Source organism: Somniosus microcephalus, chromosome 1 (assembly GCF_052327205.1).
Source record: "Somniosus microcephalus isolate GS21.2 chromosome 1, FLI_Smic_1.0, whole genome shotgun sequence".
NCBI classification, from domain to species: Eukaryota; Metazoa; Chordata; class Chondrichthyes; order Squaliformes; family Somniosidae; genus Somniosus; species Somniosus microcephalus.
This window is the reverse complement of record NC_140987.1, coordinates 61,419,783-61,438,212: the sequence shown is the minus strand read 5'-3', so window position 1 is coordinate 61,438,212 and position 18,430 is coordinate 61,419,783. Positions and strand designations below refer to the sequence as shown.

The window sequence follows — 18,430 nt, the reverse complement described above, 5'->3', positions numbered from 1 at the left end:
ACAATTAAACCTTTTGCCCTCATCTTAAAAGGTTACATCAAAATGTAACCAGTCTTCTCATTGGCTTAGAATGTTGTTCATTTTTCCCCTGGTCAGATTTCGATCTTTGTTTGGTAACTCTAATGTGAAGAGGGCTGTAAGTGGTTCATATTTCAGCTTGTTTGGGCAACGAGGATGCCTGGCACAATTCACTAGCTGGCACAATAAATGTGGAGGCAGGAAACCAGATCCGTAGGCACTTAATGGGGTGGCACAACACACCAACCCCCTATTTGGTGGAAGTGAACATGGTGCACAATAAGGTGGCAAGATCAGGCTGAGTGTTACAAGTTCAGGGTCTGTCATAAATATTCTCTTATGGGTCATTCCCATAAGCAGTGCGAGTGTCTTATGTTTAGGGATGTGTGCGTACTGCCCAATATCTAACTATACAGTAGGATAACCCGGGGTGTAACAATAGTGATCTGAATTGAATATCGTGACTTTCAGGAGGAATAATTTCATCTCCTTCCTCATGGAGTAAGTGAGGCAACACAAAAGAATTAGGGGCAGATTCAATCGTGGCTTTCAAAAGGGAACTAGATAAGTACCTGAAGGAGAAAAATTTGCAGGGCTACGGGGAAAGGGCGGGGGAGTGGGACTGGCTGAGGTGCTTTTGCAGAGAACCGGCGGGGGCTCGACGGGCTGAATGGCCTCCGTCTGTGCTGTAACCATGACATGATTTTTCTATGATTCGCAAGGATTACAGGCTTCGCAAGAGTGCACATTCTGTAATTGCCACACCACCACTGAAAGCAGAAACCAGTATCCTTAACTTTTGATTAAGTGATATAACAATGTCATAATGCATTCAGTCAGTTGAATGCTGAATAAACAAGTTTGGGGAGTTAAGATTCTTCAAAGTGTGACTACGTATCAATAACTGGTGCCTCCATCTCCTGTCTTGCCAAACTTCTAACAAGCTCGAACTTGATATTTCAATATATCCTTTGTTTGCCAAGGAACCTGCTGTCCTATCAGGTTCTTGCACTTGCATTCAAACAAGTCTTTTTTTAAAACTAAGTACAGGAAAAATAAATACATTATCAATTTTAAAACCAGTCACATGAACATGGCTTTAAACTGAACAGTGGTAATCCTTGTAAAAAAAATCTATGGGAACTTGGTGCACTTGGGACCCTGACAAGAAAGTATGTGTATTGATCGCTGACGGGGGCTGGATTTTCATTGAGGAGTCGGGTAGGAGGCGGGACTACAGCTTTCGGGGTTGTAGTCCCGCCTCCATCGAGTTCTAGGCAACCCCCACAATCTAGACTTGATTGACCTTATTGAGCCGGGCCAATTAAGGGCCACCCAGCAACAGGTGACATCACAGATTGAAATGTCATCTGTCAAGACCTTTTGACAGATGAAATATCAGTGTTTGACAGCTGTTTGAAGCTGTCAAACACTGACAATCTGTACTCCAGGTTAATCCTTCTTCTCAGGATGATTTAGAGATCTCCCTGGAACAGAAAGCAGAGGCTGCAGATTTTGACAGCTGGCGGCCATTCTGCTTTCTGTGTCGGTGAGCTGAGGGACTCCCGAGACCTGAAGGAAGGAAGGCTGTAAAGTAAAGGTTAGTAGAACATCTTTAAACACTTTACACAGACCAAACACACTTACCTCTGCACTCATGTACCCATCACTCACCTGAATACCTCAACCCCTCCAAGCCCTTCATCCCGACGGCCCGCCTCGCTAACTTGGAGTGGTTTGAAGCCGTCGGGAATCCCACATTTCAACAATGAAAATAGGGATTAGGCTAAAAACTACCTGTTAACAGGCAGTTAATTGGCACTAATCCCCTTCCCGCCTCGGGGAGGTGGGTCCCAGTGCGGGGCGGGTACCCACCTCCTTTGAAACTGGCATTGGGGTCGGGACCCCCGATTTCGGGATTTTAAACCCCCACACGCCTTCAATCCCGACTCCACAGCCCAATGAAAATCCAGCCCTTAGACTCAATCAGTTTGCAATAGTGCTTTTTGACCATAGGTTTTACCTTACTCTGGTGATTAACCTGATTTAGTCAGCCACGTGGAAAGGAAAGGGAAGAAGGGGGGGGACGGACAAAAAGAGGAAGGTAACCATTTCACCCTCCAGCATCAAAAGGCATTATCCCAGGGTAGTCGAACCCCACCTGTAATAGATGAGGAAAATAGAACAGAAAATCATTCCTGTGCCCCTCCCACCAGCCAGAGGTGCAGTAAGACTGTTCTGTTCAACAGAGCTCAGGCATCAAATAGGGTATTAGCGAATAAATTTATCTTGCTGCACCTGGGCTATTTTTCAGGCTATCTGAATCCAAGCAGATCTTGAAGACAAGTCTACCTGCACCCCATGACTGAAATACTGCAACAAGCAGTGTAAAGCAAATTGGAAATCAAGAAAGACCCAGGATTGTCCCTAATGTTTGACAATAAAAGGCCAGTAATTGGGGTTAACTCCAGAAAACACAAGGCTGCCGACTGCATCAGCACCTCTTATTCTGCTATCCTTTTCCAGGAACCTGCACATTTAAACTTTCATTATAGACAGAAAAATCACACACAAATGAATGGAAGGGGAAAAATGGGATTATTTATTTTAAAATCAAAATTCTCTTCTGTTATTGGTATCTAATAGAATTGGCTTAGTGCCCTTTCTAGTGTCCTTCAGAATGCTGACTGACCTGCTGTGTATTTCCAACATTGTCTGTTTTTTTGTGTGGTTGTCACCCTGGCTAGTTACAGAATGCTATTTGCAGAGAAAACAGTTACACTTAGTTGAATCTGCAACACAAAAAGGGCTACATTTTAGCACTTCTGATATGAAACAGAAAGCCATGGTGTAGTATGAAACACAAACAGCTTTAATAATCCAATTTTGCGCTCAAATTTTCAGCATTTTTGGAAACATGGAAGAAATCCATACAGCACTGCTGAATTCTCATTACATAAGCAATAGGGTAAATGGCCAGCTGGGAGTGTTCCCTGGGTCGCTCAGCTGAATAGCTACACCAGATTTCCAGAAATTACAGCTTTGGTTACAGTTAACAATTTGCAATCACCTCAGCAGTTTAGTAATAGCGGTTATTGGTGTCACAGTAATTGATTTTAATATTCCTAGAATTTTCATACTGCATGATGAAATTTAGCTTTGGGGTTTGTGTTCAATAAATCTCCATTAAAAAAAACCCAGGAAAACTACTTTGGAGCACGAAGATATTCTATGCATGACTGAGACCTAACTACATAGCGTAACTTCCAACTGGCCATTTAACAATCAACTATCACAGTATTTCATCATGATGGTAGAATCCAATCATTACAGTGTAAATAGTGTGCAAGTAATTTTGAAAGAGGGCTGAATAAAACCTTTTTCTGTAAATTCATTACACTGGATTTCCCAATTCGTACCTCAGCATCCAATAAGGCAGCAGAAGCTGAATTCTGCTATTGAGGTTAATATAGATATAGCAGAAATGTTTCATTAAAAAAAAATGATTGGTCATGATGACTAGTGGTTGAATGTTGTATCCTTTAACCAATACTCTTTATAGACTTGTATTAAATTTGGAACAAAATACAATTACATTGCACCAATCAATTTCTGTGATTTTTTTTTTCCTTTCACCATTTTCTGAGGGTATGTTGTCTGCATTAAAAGGCACAGAGCTTAAAAGGTTCCAAGGCCATTACCATTGCTGCTCCTTGCTGGTCCTGAGAAGTCCTACGACACACCATAGCAGAAGCGCCCCATCCACTCTTCCCTCCTTGCCCTCTCCTGTGTCTCCACCTGACACCCCCTGCACAGTGGAACTGAGGTCAGGAATTTAGCAGTGCAAGGCTCACATCTGCATCCCTCCACTCAGCAGCACTCTGGCACTTCTGCTCAACCCAGCAATGACTTTAGGCGACCCAGGGTGATGGGGCGGGCCCTTGGCTGGAATTTGGAAATCTATTATTTGATTGTTCCATTCTGACATGACCCAGTGTACACTGAGATCACTAGTTTAGTAATACTGCATTTATTAAGAAATGGCGAACATATAGCTAGATAAGGGATACTTCAGCTCTATATATTGGCACAAGGGAACTAAAATGGATAAAACCCATCACATCAGCCCTAATCAAAACCCCTTCCCCTCCTCCTCCCATGCACACATGCATGATAAACAATTTCAATTTCTTTATTAATTATTGCACATATCTCACACATGGTGTATTAATTTTAAATAATGGTTAAAATCTTACAAAAGACTATGGCACGTAACAAACACATTGGGATTACTGAATAGTGAACATCAGCCAGAAATTATGATCTTATTTAAATGTGGTCATTATATAATCACAAAGAGCTAGTAATCAAACACAGGTTTATCAGCACAGATCAGATTTGGCAAGCTAGCTTCTGCAGCCCATTCACTTTTCTTATTCACAAGTGGACTATGCGTCTTCGGAGAAGACTGTCCCTCCTATTTACTTCCACAACAGTCCAGTTCTGTGGTAGCGACACCTTCAGGTTTTTGATGAACCTTTGCCTTTGATGCACTTTGCGTTCAGTGCCTGCATGTCACAGATAATAAGGCTGACCAGCTTTTAAAATGGCACAACTTTTATTTTTGTTTCTTAAATCCAGTTCTCCCTGCTCATCGTTCTTCAATGTGTAGCAGGTAGGTGTGTCATTCGGGCGCTTTCACAAAGTAAATTATTCTGGCATTTTTGAGAAATGTAATTTCTAGCTCTACTGAAATGGTCATGATTTTACTTTACATGAAATGATTTAGAGGTGATTTTTAAAATCAAATCCACTGACTTCTGAAAGTCTTGCGTCTCACTGTATCATACCTGACAGGCACAGGATTAAGATTGAAACGTCCCATAAGGCTAAATTTGATAGGGAACGGCACTGTGTATTCCTAGTGGTTATTTGCATTGAAAATTGCTAGTAAAATGGTAAACGTTACTCAAAAATGACTGATGATTGGCAATACCTAATAATATTAAAGGTACAATGGTTCTCGGTCACACATAGTGGTATTAAGCATTTTCTTTGGCAAATGGCATAAATGAGCCGATCACACATAGCGTCAGAACTGGAAATACAATTAGAACAGCCAAACACTGTTGAGTGACTGGCACTGGTGATGGGCACTGACGGCTGGTCTCTATATGTTGTATACACAGCAATATGGCTTTCTTCAAATGGGACAGATTCACAGTTCACTGAATGTTAGCTTCATGCCGACATATAACAGCTGACCATGGACATTTGTTGAGATGACTGAGTTGCACAGTTGTACTTGCAGCAGTCATGACAGCCTCAACAACAATTGCAGGAAGGTGTTGTGCACTGAAGCCACTGTTCTAGGTCTTACTGTTCATATGCCATTGTTTCAATATGAAGTTGTCATAATAAAAACCAGTTTACAAAAAATTCCTTTGCACTAATAAAGATTTACCCACCTCATAACTTTGCACCATTTGTTGTACTTATGCTCCTGCATTCTCAACAATGTTTTAGAAAAACTCTCAAACCAGTCCAGCTCGCTCAACATACGTAGTGTGAACGGCAATGTGGTACAATTCACGTATTTTATCTAAATGGTTTGGGTGGCATCCTTAATAAGAAGCCAGACCACCCGTTCAATAAAATTATGAACTGCACTGTCCTTTTTTGCTGGGACCTTGTTTCAGTGAAATGTGTTGGTGAAATTGGAAAAGAGATATATGCTGCACACACATTTCAAAAAGATCTTGGCTGTAATATTAGAAGGTGCAGGCTGCATCTCACAGTAAATCAAACTTTACAGTGGAAAATGCTTTCCCTTGACAAATTAAAAAAATGGTTTTTAATTATCCAACATTGTGTGCACATAAAAGAACTTCTATTCCTCTGTAATGGGAGAAGGCTTTGTCTCTTGACAACTCTTTAAATGTCCTAGACTGTGCAGCATCGACACGAACAGTTTTTAAAGGCAAACCCACAGTCCAGAATGAAGGAACAACATTCAGAAATTTTTCCATCACAGCTGTAGGTTGGTGTATGGCACTTCCTGTTTTTGTCAGTCTTGGGATGGAATTCAGTCCCAAATCACTGCCACATATATGCATGTAGATGAATTTTAAATTCCGTGGGAAGGTGGTAAGGGGCCAAAACTCCTGGTGCCCCGTTTCAAAAAAACAAAAAAAGAGAAAGACTGCTATGAAGTAAAAATAGACCCGAGACATCTTCTCACAGCAAGCAGATGAGATTTTTCCCTTCTTCAATCTCTTCCTGTACTTTATCACTAGATGTCGCAATTTCTGCTTGTGCAGATAGCACTGCACAGAGGAATGTAAGGATAGTACCGCCAACTGCTGTGTAAAAGGCCCAGCCCAGAGAACAGGCGCCTAACTGATAAGGTGAAACGTCTGGTCCACAATAGTCCACCACCTTCTGAGAACCCCATCCAGCAGGATATAGGATCAGACCAAGAATTAGGAAGAGGCCTGAAAGAAATAACAAATGAATTATTTAAAATACAAAAAGACCACACAGTTTTGTTATCCAAGCACTTTGATTTGTATGGGGAAAAACCCTTACAGCCAGCAATATGATATATTTATCCAAGGTTTGTTCACTAGTCTTGCTGTCCTGAAGGTGCTGACTCATGCTGGGCTGCAGCAGCTGGCAGCCCTCAGCTGCCTTGCCCAAATGACCATTCTTCACGTTTAAAGCTAGATGGTGAATGCTAACAGGCGTTTTTTTTGATGGTGGGAGCATCAAAGTTCAGCTCGATCCCGAGCTCGCCCATTGTCCGCACTTGCACTTTCCACAAAGGTAGAGCAAACACATGGGAGATATTTTACTTCAAAAAGGTAGAAAACAGTAATTTATACAGAAATATATTGCTCTTTTTTAGCATGTTGGCATCCCATGAGAAAAATCTAATGTAGTTATTCTATATATATTTTAACTAAAACTGTGATTCCAAATTATTACAAAATACATCACAACCACCCTCTAACAGGGACGACGTACACAGCGCAGCCTTTAATAAGAGTCCCAGAGATGGCATTATAAAGGGTTCTACTGTATACGGCAATTTTCTATTCCGTTTTGAAAGCACATTTGCTTCCTTCTGTTGCTCTTTGACTAGATTCATTTTTAGCTGCTGTCTGCAGTAAGTTTGTAGATATACATGAAGATAATTATAACAAATGCTGTAATTTAGGTAATTACATCTGAAATTCTTGTGTAAAATATGTAGTGCAAGGTTTTCCTTTAATGAGTCACACTTCAGAAGTGCAAGCCATGACTACAAATATCTGCTAAAGAGGAATCTATGCCAACTGACTGTGGTTTAGTTCACCACACCTTACAACATGTTTCAAGGAGAAGGAACGTCTCTAGCGAGTGCTGTGCACAATGTAACCCTCCAGTGTCTGTATAAAAAAAGTCAAATATACTTGCTACCATTAAAAAATAATATTTATTTTTTAGTCCCTTATGGAGACCCACCATTTATGATCTTTTTTGAGGGCACTGTAGCTCCAGATTAGATCTCGGGTTATTTGGAATTGACAACTTCCAACAAAGTGGTGCATAGACAGTGACAACCAAAGAGAAGGAAACATTAAGTGGTGGCTCAGGTCTGCAAGATTTCTTTTTGAAAGCAGAAAATATACTCCTGACTGTATTTTTCTCAGACATCACTGAGGTACTTTGAAATAAAGTACTTCTCTAACATTCAGCCTCCCCTATAAATAGGCTGGTAAAGGTCAATTTTATTTTGCTATACATTAAAAAAATAAAGAAAATGCATGCATTATTACAGATGACTTGTTTGAAGAAAAAATAACACTTACAATCTGAACAACTTGTTATGAAATATGATGATTTACTGGTTTTATTCAACAACAACTTGCCTTTATATAGCGCCATTAATGTAGTAAAAGGTCCCAAGGCGCTTCACAGGAGCGTTACCAAACAAAATCGGACACCGAGCTACATGAGATATTTGGACAAAAAGAATGAGGTTTTAAGCAGCATCTTAAAGGAGGAGAGGGAGGTGGAGAGGTTTAGGGAGGAAATTCCAGAGCTTAGGCAGCTGAAGGCACAGCGATTAAAACTGGGGATGCGCAAGTTGCCAGAATTGGAGGAATGCTGAGATCTTGGTGGGTTGTAGGGCTGGAGGAGGTTACAGAAATAGGGAGGGGCGAGGCCATGCAGCGATGTGAAAATAAGGATGAGAATTTTTAAATCGAGGCGTTGCCGGACCGAGAGCCAATGTAGGCCAGCGAGCACAGGGGTGATGGGTAAACGGGACTTGGTGCAAGTTAGGTTACGGGCAGTAGAGTTTTGGATGAGCTCAAGTTTATGGAGGGTGAAGGATGGGAGGCCGGCCAGGAGAGCGTTGGAATCGTCAAGTGTAGAGGTAACAAAGGCATGGATGACGGTTTCAGCAGCAGATGAGCTGAGGCAGGGGCAGAGATGGGCGATGTTACAGCAGCGGAAGTAGGCGGTCTTGGTGACGGAGTGGATATGTGGTTGGAAGCTCATCTCGGGGTCAAATATGACACCAAGGTTGCAAACGATCTGGCTTCAAGAGTAGCCATTGCAGGTAATTCTCTGGCTATGTCTGGACAGATAATGGAACCAGGCAAGGGCAGTCCCACCCAGCTGGCCGACAGAGGAGAGGTGCTGGAGGAGGATGGTGTGGTCAACCATCTCAAAGGCTGCAGACAGAAGGATGAGGAGGGATATTTTACCATGGACACAGTCACAAAGGAGGTCATTTGTGACTTTGGTAAGGGCCATTTCAGTGCTGTGGCAGGGGCGGAAACCTGATTGGAGGGGTTCAAACATGGCATTGCAGGAAATATGGGCACGGTTTCGGGAGGCGCCAACGCGTTCAAGGACTTGGCAGAGGAAAGGGAGGTTGGAGATGGGGCAGCAGTTTGCAAGGACAGAGGGGTCAAGGTGTTGTTTTTTGAGGAGGAGAATTAGGAAAAAAGATGCCTTTATATAACTACTCTGCCTCAACAATGTCCTGAGTGAGTCAAATATAAAGTAAGTCGGAATGTCTGTACCATGTTCTCCATAGCCGCAGTGTCAAGTCACAGCAAAGTTCAACAGATCCGTGACTGTGAGGCTGGTCATAGTCACAGAGAAAAGTTCAAAATATGAAGCTGTCTACATTTTTCACTAGACATCATATTGTATTGTTCTTTGTCTTCTAACGCAGTACCTTATATACACAAGAGGGCAGACAGTGTCAGCTGTGGCTCAGCTGGTGGTACACTCGCCTCTGAGTCAGAAGATTGTGGTTTCAATTCCCACTTCAGGGACTTGAGCACATAAAGCTAGGCTGAGGGAGCACTGCACTGTCGGAGGTGGCGTCTTTCAGATGAGACGTTAAACTGAGGCCTTGTCTGCTTTCTCAGGTGGATGTAAAAGATCCCATGGCACTATTTCGAAGAAGAGCAGGGGAGTTCTCCCCGGTTTCCTGGCTAACATTTATCCCTCAATCAACATAACAAAAACAGATTATCTGGTCATTATCACATTGCTGTTTGTGGGAGCTTGCCGTGTGCAAATTGGCTGCCACATTACAACAGTGACTCCACTTCAAGAAAGTCTTTCTTGCTTTCATTATAACCTATAGAGAGGCCCTGCAGTGTACTGGAAGTACCTTTGAGCAGCATGTTAGCATCCCACCACCCATAACAATAACATTTTAAACATAGACACATTTTTTTTTTTAAATCAAGCAACTCTGAGCCAAACCACTAAACTGTGCCCTGAATCCTGGTCTTTTTCAGGCTTCCGTGTGTTCAACCCTCCAGGATCGTTCTGGAGTCTCCAGGAATTAAAGATTAATCTCTAGGTCATTGCTGCTGGCAACTCAGGAGAAAAATCATAGGGGCATTAGAATATTTCTTTTCATTTTCTTTACACATTTTCATTTATTAGTTATAAAAATATTGGAGGTAGAGGAAAAACGGCTGTTTGACTAATGGTCGAGAATCATCAAGTTGGGTAAAGTGTCTTTTCACTTTCCAGTTGGCATGGAAAGGTGGTGCCTTGCAAGGACAGACATGGGCAACCAATGGCAGGAGCTTGGGGGTGGGACAGTTGGAGGAGGGAGGTCATGCGGTGAAACCTCCTAGAATACTTCCAACCAGATATGTACATGGGCACTCGGACCTCTTCAGACCAGTATCTCAGTGCCACGGCCGTGAGGACTTCTATCTCTTTGTCCACATGAATTTCATTGACTTTACGCTATACTGAGCTCCTCATTTATTAATTCCACTCTTACACTGGACAGCCTGTATTAAAGGTAATGGGCAATGTTTCACTTTGCCTTTTTCATACAGGATTGCTGCACTTTTATATTAAGAAAAACTTATTTTTTGAAGAGAGATGTTTTTTGCCCTGACAGTAATGGCACATGTTGCTGAGTGATTTGGTCATTTTGTCTTTTTTTGTTGTTGTTGTGGCTCAGTCCAGTTACCTTACTCTGTAAACTCTTAAGGGGCTTGACAGGGTTAATGCTGGGAAATTTTTTCCCCTGGCTGGGGAATCTAGAACACGGGGTCACAGTCACAGAATAAGGGGTCGGCTATTTAGGACTGAGATGAGGAGAAATTTCTTCACTCAGAGGGTGGTGAATCTTTGGAATTCTCTACCCCAGAGAGCTGTGGAGGCTCAGTCGTTGAGTATATTCAAGACAGAGGTCAATACATTTTTGGGAACGAAGGAAATTAAGGGATATGGTGACAGTGCAGGAAGGTGGAGTTGAGGTAGAAGATCAACCATGATCTTGTTGAATGGCAGAGCAGGCTCGAAGGGCCAAATGGCCTACTCCAGCTCCTATTTCTTATGAGCCCCAACTTCAGATGTACATTCTCTACTGCACCAATGTGACTTTTATTTTTACCTTTCCTACATTCAGTCACCTATTTTGAATGAGAGTGTGAATTTAGTAGCGAATTAAGGGCAGTTTTGTGCAGTTGGCCTAAGCCCTTTAGGAACTTTATTGAGATTATCTAAACACATTTCATGCAAGACCCATACAATCAGCAGACAAAAGAGACTATTATGTTATTATTCGAACCCAGGTCCCAGAGAGAAAGTATCTATCCCACTGGATCACTCAGTCTCCCCATCCAACCCTGCTTCTTTAGGTCCGAGTGACTGGGTGCTTGGCGTTAGGTTACAAGTGTAGAAATGCAAAGCCGCAGTATGCTCACTGTGATACCCCTTAAGATCTTAGACTGAACAGGGAACTGGACTCTTGCTCTATTTGAAATAGTAAAAAAATATTCTGGGGCTGAAATTCTACGATGGGGAACTTCTTTCACATCACTCAATTACACGCCTAACCCTGTTGGAATTCCCAGAGTAAGTCAATCTACATACAGTATATGTAGGTGGGTGGGCACCCGCATTAGTATTGATATAACTGGGGTACCCATTAGGAGGGGGGGATGATGAAAATTGTGGCATTAGCCAGCCACTGTGGAGCAGCGGGGGCAGGTCCAGCAGAGAAGCAGCACAGATTGGCCATATTCCACAATGGACACTTTCCTTACAGCAGCCAATCGCTTTGTGGGTCCTAATTCAACCTCCTTCAACACTCTATGCCTACTTACTGCAGGCATACAGTATGTTGGGGAGCAGCTGAGGCGAGACTGACAGCAATTCCGGTGGACGACAACATCCTGCCAGTCCTGCCTTAATCCGTGACATCAATGTCAAAGGCAGTTGACGATGGGAACTCCTGCCCACCCACCCCAGAAAATCCCAGTGTTGCTTAACACAGGGTAGTGACCCGGTGTAAATTGATCCCATTCCAGAATTCATCTACATCTGTTGGGTTTGCACCCCAGATGCCCTGAAAATAACATAGGTCCTTGGTGCCTCTATATTTTTACTTTGTAGACTGCAGTACTAACAGTCCTACCACAATGGATGCCAAATAATGATTTCTTTAAACTGCTCCACCTATGTAGTATAATATAAATTACATTATATATTATAAATCATTGCAACAGTCTCTATTTTACTGGGTATGGTACATCTTTGAGCATTGACATTAGTCCTACATAACCCAATGTGCTGCAAGCGTAAAAAAAGATTATGCACCAAGAGAAGGGCAAAAATCAAGAGTAGGACGTGATCACACTCTGTGAAAGAGCTACCTTCATTAATAACAAGGCCCACAAAACCACAAATCAGGTTCACCTATAGTAAAGATGCCCTATGGATTTAAAAAAAATATATACAATAAAGACAATAAATGAAATACTCCTTTCATTATCAGTATTATCTGACCAGAATAAGAAAGGTTCTTAAGTAGTTAGATTCTAAAATAATACCAGCTGATTCAACAAAATCAGGAATTTTTTTCAACAGTCTGTCAGTTCTTATTCCCCAGGAGCCTCTGCTTGAAGAAATTTGCTGTCAGAGAGTTTTCATTTTATCAACAGAAAGAGCACACCAGGTTCATTAGGAACGTTTGGACTTGCAGCCGATGATAGCGTAATTAAGAAAATTACCAAATGGCAGCTTGGGGCAGCATCAAAGATACTGACTAACTGAGCTTGTTTGGTGGCCTACCACTGAAACTAATGAGTGTAAGTGGTTATGTTACTGGATTAGTAACTATGGGCTTGGACTAATAATCCACAGAACGCAAGTTCAAATCCCACCACAGCATTGTGAGAATTTGAATTCTGTTTATAAAATCTGGAAATAAAAAACGGGTATCAGTAAAAATAACCATAAAGCTGTCAGATTGTCATAAAGACCCAGCTGATTCACGAATGTCCATTAGGGAAGGAAACCTACCGTCTTTGCCCAGTCTGGCCTGTATGTGACTCCAGTCCCACACCAATGTGGTTGACTCCTAACTGCCCTCTGAAGTGGTCTAGCAAACCACTCAATTGTATTAAGGATGGGTAATAAATACTGATCTTGCCAGTGATGCCCACAACAAGAACACATTTTTAAAAAACTGTCAGTGCTTTGTTGGCAATTTGGATTGGGCCCCAGCTTTCTATTGCACATAATTGCTGTAACTATGATGTGGTTATCTTAATAAGGACTATAATCTAACAGAAAAATAGGCAAATGGTAAACGCACTAACAGAAAACACAACCTCATGTATTATTTTCACCACAAAGAACAGTGCTGTTCTGTCAATTATTCACATTCACTAAAAGCAAAATGGTCTGTGCGAATATTTTCCACATTCAGTAAGTTATCAATCACAAAGAGCAATAATTAAGTTTTCATTTATTCTGCTTTAGCTATGTTCCTATTATGTTTAAAGATGCAGCAAGAGTAAGTTCAGCTTCCAAGCCTGTGCGCCCTCTTCGTTTCACGGTCAGAGAAGTTGGCTGAAGGGCAAAAGAGTTCTGAGACACTGACACAGGTGTGATGGAAAGGTTAACACCACATACAGGGTTCATAGAATTATAGAATCAGACAGCACAGAAGGAGGCCATTTGGCCCATCGTGCCTGTGCCAGCTCTTTGAAAGAGCTATCCAAATAGCCCCATCCTCCTATTCTTTCCCTATGGCCCTGCACTTTTTTCCTGTTTTAAGATGAGTTCATTAATTGATTCACAGAGTGGTTGAAGATCAAAGCGATAGTGAACAATGGGAACTTTGTCTGCTGGATTCTGAACTGAGAGCTGGAAGAAATGGTTTTGTGGCCTAAACATGTAGACACTGACCACACGGGATATGGTAATAGTGCAATTGGGGAACAACTTGCAAGGTAAGAGTGATGTTTTGAAACAGGTTTAATCTGCACAAAAAAACTAAAAATGTGTGTCATATAATTTCTTATATTTTCAAAGTAAAATATAATCATATTCATTAACGTACACTAAGTGACAGGTTTCCATAATGTTCCTGCAATGACAGCCTGGAGAGATGGTGTGTTGAGTTTTATCCACCCCCTATGAAAGAACCCCACCTCTACTTGATATCTCCTTGAAGACCTAGCCAAGACTGGTAGTGATAGGAGGTAACTTTCTACCTGTGGAAAAGGCTCCCTTACAGATACTTTATGTTCCCGTCTTAGAGTGCAGTATTACTATGGCTTGCTGATGTCGAGTAAAATGTTGATTACTGCATGTGAACGCTCTACTGAGCTACACATGTAATTATAATGGAGTGCGTGCAGGTGAACTTTATCGCTTTGTTTCCTTCAGCCAACTGATCTGAGTCAGACGTCATGATGTGAGCCTTAAAGAAAAGCTGACTTATTCTAAGTACATGAATACACTGATTATAGGTCACTGAGAACTTTCATAATCCTTTAAAATGACCTCAAACCCGAATCAGTGGGAGCCTTTTCAAACTGTACAGCTAGGTTTTCCTCAGCCTTTTCCTTCTTGTTCTCCTTATGACCCCAGATATATTGTTGCCCTCTCAGTGAATCAGGGAATAGAATTAACACTGTTACACTAACAGCTTATAAGATTGTGACCTCACCAGATTGTGAATGTCAGTTTTTCCTCTGGTTCTATCAGGCCATTTATTGCTTGGGGGTGGGGGTGAGGGTGCGGTGGGGGGCATGATTATGCACTGACCAAGCTATTCATAAGCTCTGGCTAACAAGTAGGAACATGAAACATCTTGGGGCTCAAACCCACCACAGTGGAAAGAACGTGACCGCCTCTCCTTATAATCCAGCAAAGACTAAGGGGGAAAAATTGGGTTGCTTTGGGCCTCCCGTTAGCACCACGAGGGGACGCTAATGGGGCGCAAAGCCCTGGCGCCCGGCTGCTAACGCCTCCTGTGAAATTCAGGAGGTTAACGGCGGCAGTAGCCGGTAGCGCCACCAGCGACAACGTCATCGCCGTGCGCAGCGTACCGGCCGCAAACTTGGCTTGAGCCCCCTTACCTACTGCCAGAAGCTATGTCCGACAGGGTCAGGGTGCCGTGTTTGCGGACGGGGCGGTGCAAATTAAAGGGCAGGTGACGGGCGGCCATTTTTTTTGGGCCGCCCGCCAGCACCTGCCCCCTCTTGTCTCCTCCTGCGGGGTGCCAGCCAGGTTCTTTTGCCAGTACCCCGCTCCCTGGTGGTCCAGCAGGGCTCCGGTGGATGCTGCGCTAGGCCCCTCCCCTTTAATCAGTGGAGGGAGGCCTGTAGTACCATGGTGCTATGTGCCGGCACGCGTGGCGATGCTGCACGTAGCGCCGCGATATTCAATGGGAGCGCCCCAAGAGGGAGGGGGAGCGCTTCAAGTAGTGCCCCACCTCCTGCTTGGGGTGCTACCATTCAATTTCAGGCACAGGGGCGCTAACTTTTTCGGGGCGCTAAAAGTAGTGTCCCGGCGAAGTTAGCGCCCCAAAGGGGGCGCGATCCAATTTTTCCTCCTAAGAGTTTTCTTTGTAAAAAATTGGGCATGAACCTGATACCAGCACTCCAAGATTAACTGCCCTGTTGCTGGAATTCATTTTCAATTTTCTAAAGGCGGTGACTATGCCTGGAATACCAGCAGCTCTCTAATACTCACCCAAATAGCCATTAGCCATGTCTAAGCCCTGCCAGTGTGCGTCAGCAGTCCATTCACGACTAGGGAGTGCTTGAGACACCTTGGCTGAGACTAATTCTGGCCTTGCCCAATTTCCACATAAATGTACTTTCCAGAAAGGGTCACCGGATAGTAATCAGGAGCAGGAACCCTGGCTGATTATCCCCCATTCCTAGTCCAGTGATACAGGGCAAGTTGTGGTGCTCCCATCCAGTGCCCCAGGTGCTGTTAGCTAACTCAGCACAGACTAGGGATCAGACCTAGACCACCAGGTCTGTATGGCTGAGTATGACAGAATTATCAAGGAGTCTCTGACTTTAACAAGTTTTATATTTTTTTACAAAAAGTTTTTTTTTTTTTTAAAGACCTGAGAGTAGGAATGCTGCATTAACTTCAATAAAACTGACTTGCTGGTAGTGAAAGGATGGTGCAGTGTGCTGCAGTACCAATGTGTGGCCCACATGTGTGGAACAAAGAAATGGCAGACCAATTAAATACATGCTTTGGTTCTGTCTTCACAAAGGAGGACACAAATAACCTCCCAGAGATGTCGGGGAACATAGGGTCTAATGAGAGGGAGGAACTGAATGAAATCAGTATTTGTAGGGAAATGGTGCTAGGGAAATTGACGGGATTGAAGGCCGATAAATCCCCAGGGCCTGATAATCTACATCCTAGGGTACTTAAGGAAGTGGCCCTAGAAATAGTAGATGCATTGCTGGTCATCTTCCAAAATTCTATAGACTCTGGAACAGTTCCCATGGATTAGAGGGTAGCTAATGTTACTCCACTATTCAAAAAAGGTGGTAGAGAGAAAACGGGGAATTTTAGACCAGTAAGCCTGACATCGGTAGTGGGGAAAATGCTAGAGTCCATTATAAAAGATGTAATAGCAGAGCACTTGGAAAACAGTGACAGGATCGGACAAAATCAACATGGATTTACAAAAGGTAAATCGTGCTTGACTAATCTACTGGAATTTTTTGAGGATGTAACTGGTAGAATAGATAAGGGAGACCAGTGGATGTGGTGTATTCGGACTTTCAGAAGGCTTTCGATAAGGTCCTGCATAAGAGATTAGCGTGTAAAGTTAAAGCACATGGGATTGGGGGCAAGGTACTGACTTGGATAGAGAACTGGTTGGCAGACAGAAAGCAAAGAGTTGGAATAAACGGGTCTTTTTCCGAGTGGCAGGCAGTGACTAGTGGGGTACCGCAGGGATCGGTGCTAGGACCCTAGCTATTCACAATATATATTAATGATCTAGACGAGGGAACTAGGTGTAATATCTCCAAGTTTGCAGACGACACAAAGCTGGGTGGACGTGTGTGCTGTGAGGAGGATGCCGAGAAACTCCAGTATGATTTGGACAGGTTGGGTAATTAGGCAGATGGATGGCAGATGCAGTATAATGTGGATAAATGCGAGGCTATCCACTTTGGTGGCAAAAACAGGAAGGCAGATTATTATCTGAATGGCAATAGATTGGGAGAAGGGGAAGTGCAACAAGACCTGGGTGTCCTTGTGCACCAGTTGCTGAAGGTAAGCATGCAGGTGCAGCAGGGGGTTAAGAAGGCAACTGGTATGTTGGCCTTCGTAGCGAGAGGATTCGAGTACAGGAACAAGGATGTCTTGCTGCAGTTGTACAGGGCCTTGGTGAGACCACATCTTGAGTATTGTGTGCAGTTTTGGTCACCTTATCTGAGGAAGGATGTTCTTGCCATGGAGGGAGTGCAGCGAAGATTCACCAGACTGATACCTGGTATGGCAGGAATGACATATGAGGAGAGATTGGGCCGATTGGGCTTATACTCGCTGGAGTTTAGAAGAATGAGAGGGGATCTCATTGAAACTTATAAAATTCTAACAGGACTAGACAGACTCGATGCAGGAAGGATGTTCCCGATGGCGGGGGAGTCCAGAACCAGGGGTCACAGTCTAAAGATAAGGGGTAAGCCATTTAGGACAGAGATGAGGAGGAATTTCTTCACCCAGAGAGTGGTGAACTTGTGGAATTCTCTACCACAGAAGGCAGTTGAGGCCAATTCATTAAATATATTCAAGAAGGAGTTAGATATATTTCTTAAGGCTAAAGGGATCAAGGGATATGGGGAGAAGGCAGGGACAAGGTACTGAATTTGGATGATCAGCCATGATCTCATTAAATGGCGGAGCAGGCTCGAGGGGCCGAATGGCCTACTCCTGCTCCTATCTTCTATGTTTCAGCCGCATTGGAATAAAAGTTTGATCGCCCCTTACACCGAGTTTCCAATCTCAGAGATGTTGCTGTGGTGCAATATTAAGCGAAGAGATAGCTCTTTCCCTTTGGTTGGGAGAGTCATCTACTCTTGCTCACCTCATAGTGGTCAACTCATGGGTAGCATTGCAGAGGCCTGAGACCAAGTCTCCTGCCCTCTCAGCTGCCAGAACTTGAAGCCTTGGAAGACCAAAAGAGGAGAACCTAAAGTGGTGAAAATAGCTCGAGTAACACAGAGAAAAAAGTGATGCAACACAATGAAATAGAATTCAGCCCTTCATTAGTTAAATATTTAAGGCAGAAAATTTTGGACCAGTCTGACTAAATACCAATTAGAGTTATCAGAGTCAGCTGGGAGCACCAAATTCCATGTGGGAAAATACCTGCAGCTGCTGTAGTCTGAATCATAAACATTTAACCAGGCATGAGTCATTAAACATCAAACTCACTAGCACTCTGAACTCTCTCACTGGCTCTTCACCTCAGCGAGCTGCACGCCCTCAAGGATAATGCACTTGCGCTTACACCATGCTCTTCTAGAAAGAAATACCTTTCCGCATGAACACAAGTATCAGAAAGGAGCAGTTTTTACCGATTCATAACAAATAA

The 18,430-nt window shown here is 43.1% G+C and overlaps 1 protein-coding gene across 10 annotated transcripts in view; it reads right to left on the bottom strand.

The window, feature by feature from the left end:
* Positions 1-2,869: 2,869 nt before the first annotated feature.
* Positions 2,870-18,430, bottom strand: part of lhfpl2a (LHFPL tetraspan subfamily member 2a) — a 211,441-nt gene continuing 195,880 nt past the window's right edge. For 9 of the 10 annotated variants that reach the window (XM_085982357.1, XM_085982339.1, XM_085982350.1 and 6 more), the window contains one exon: positions 2,870-6,512. In XM_085982357.1, the coding sequence (XP_085838483.1) occupies positions 6,256-6,512 (257 nt within the window). In that variant the 3' untranslated portion in view covers positions 2,870-6,255. The remainder of the gene's footprint in view (positions 6,513-18,430) is intronic. The other variant, XR_015077645.1, reaches the window with a different exon arrangement.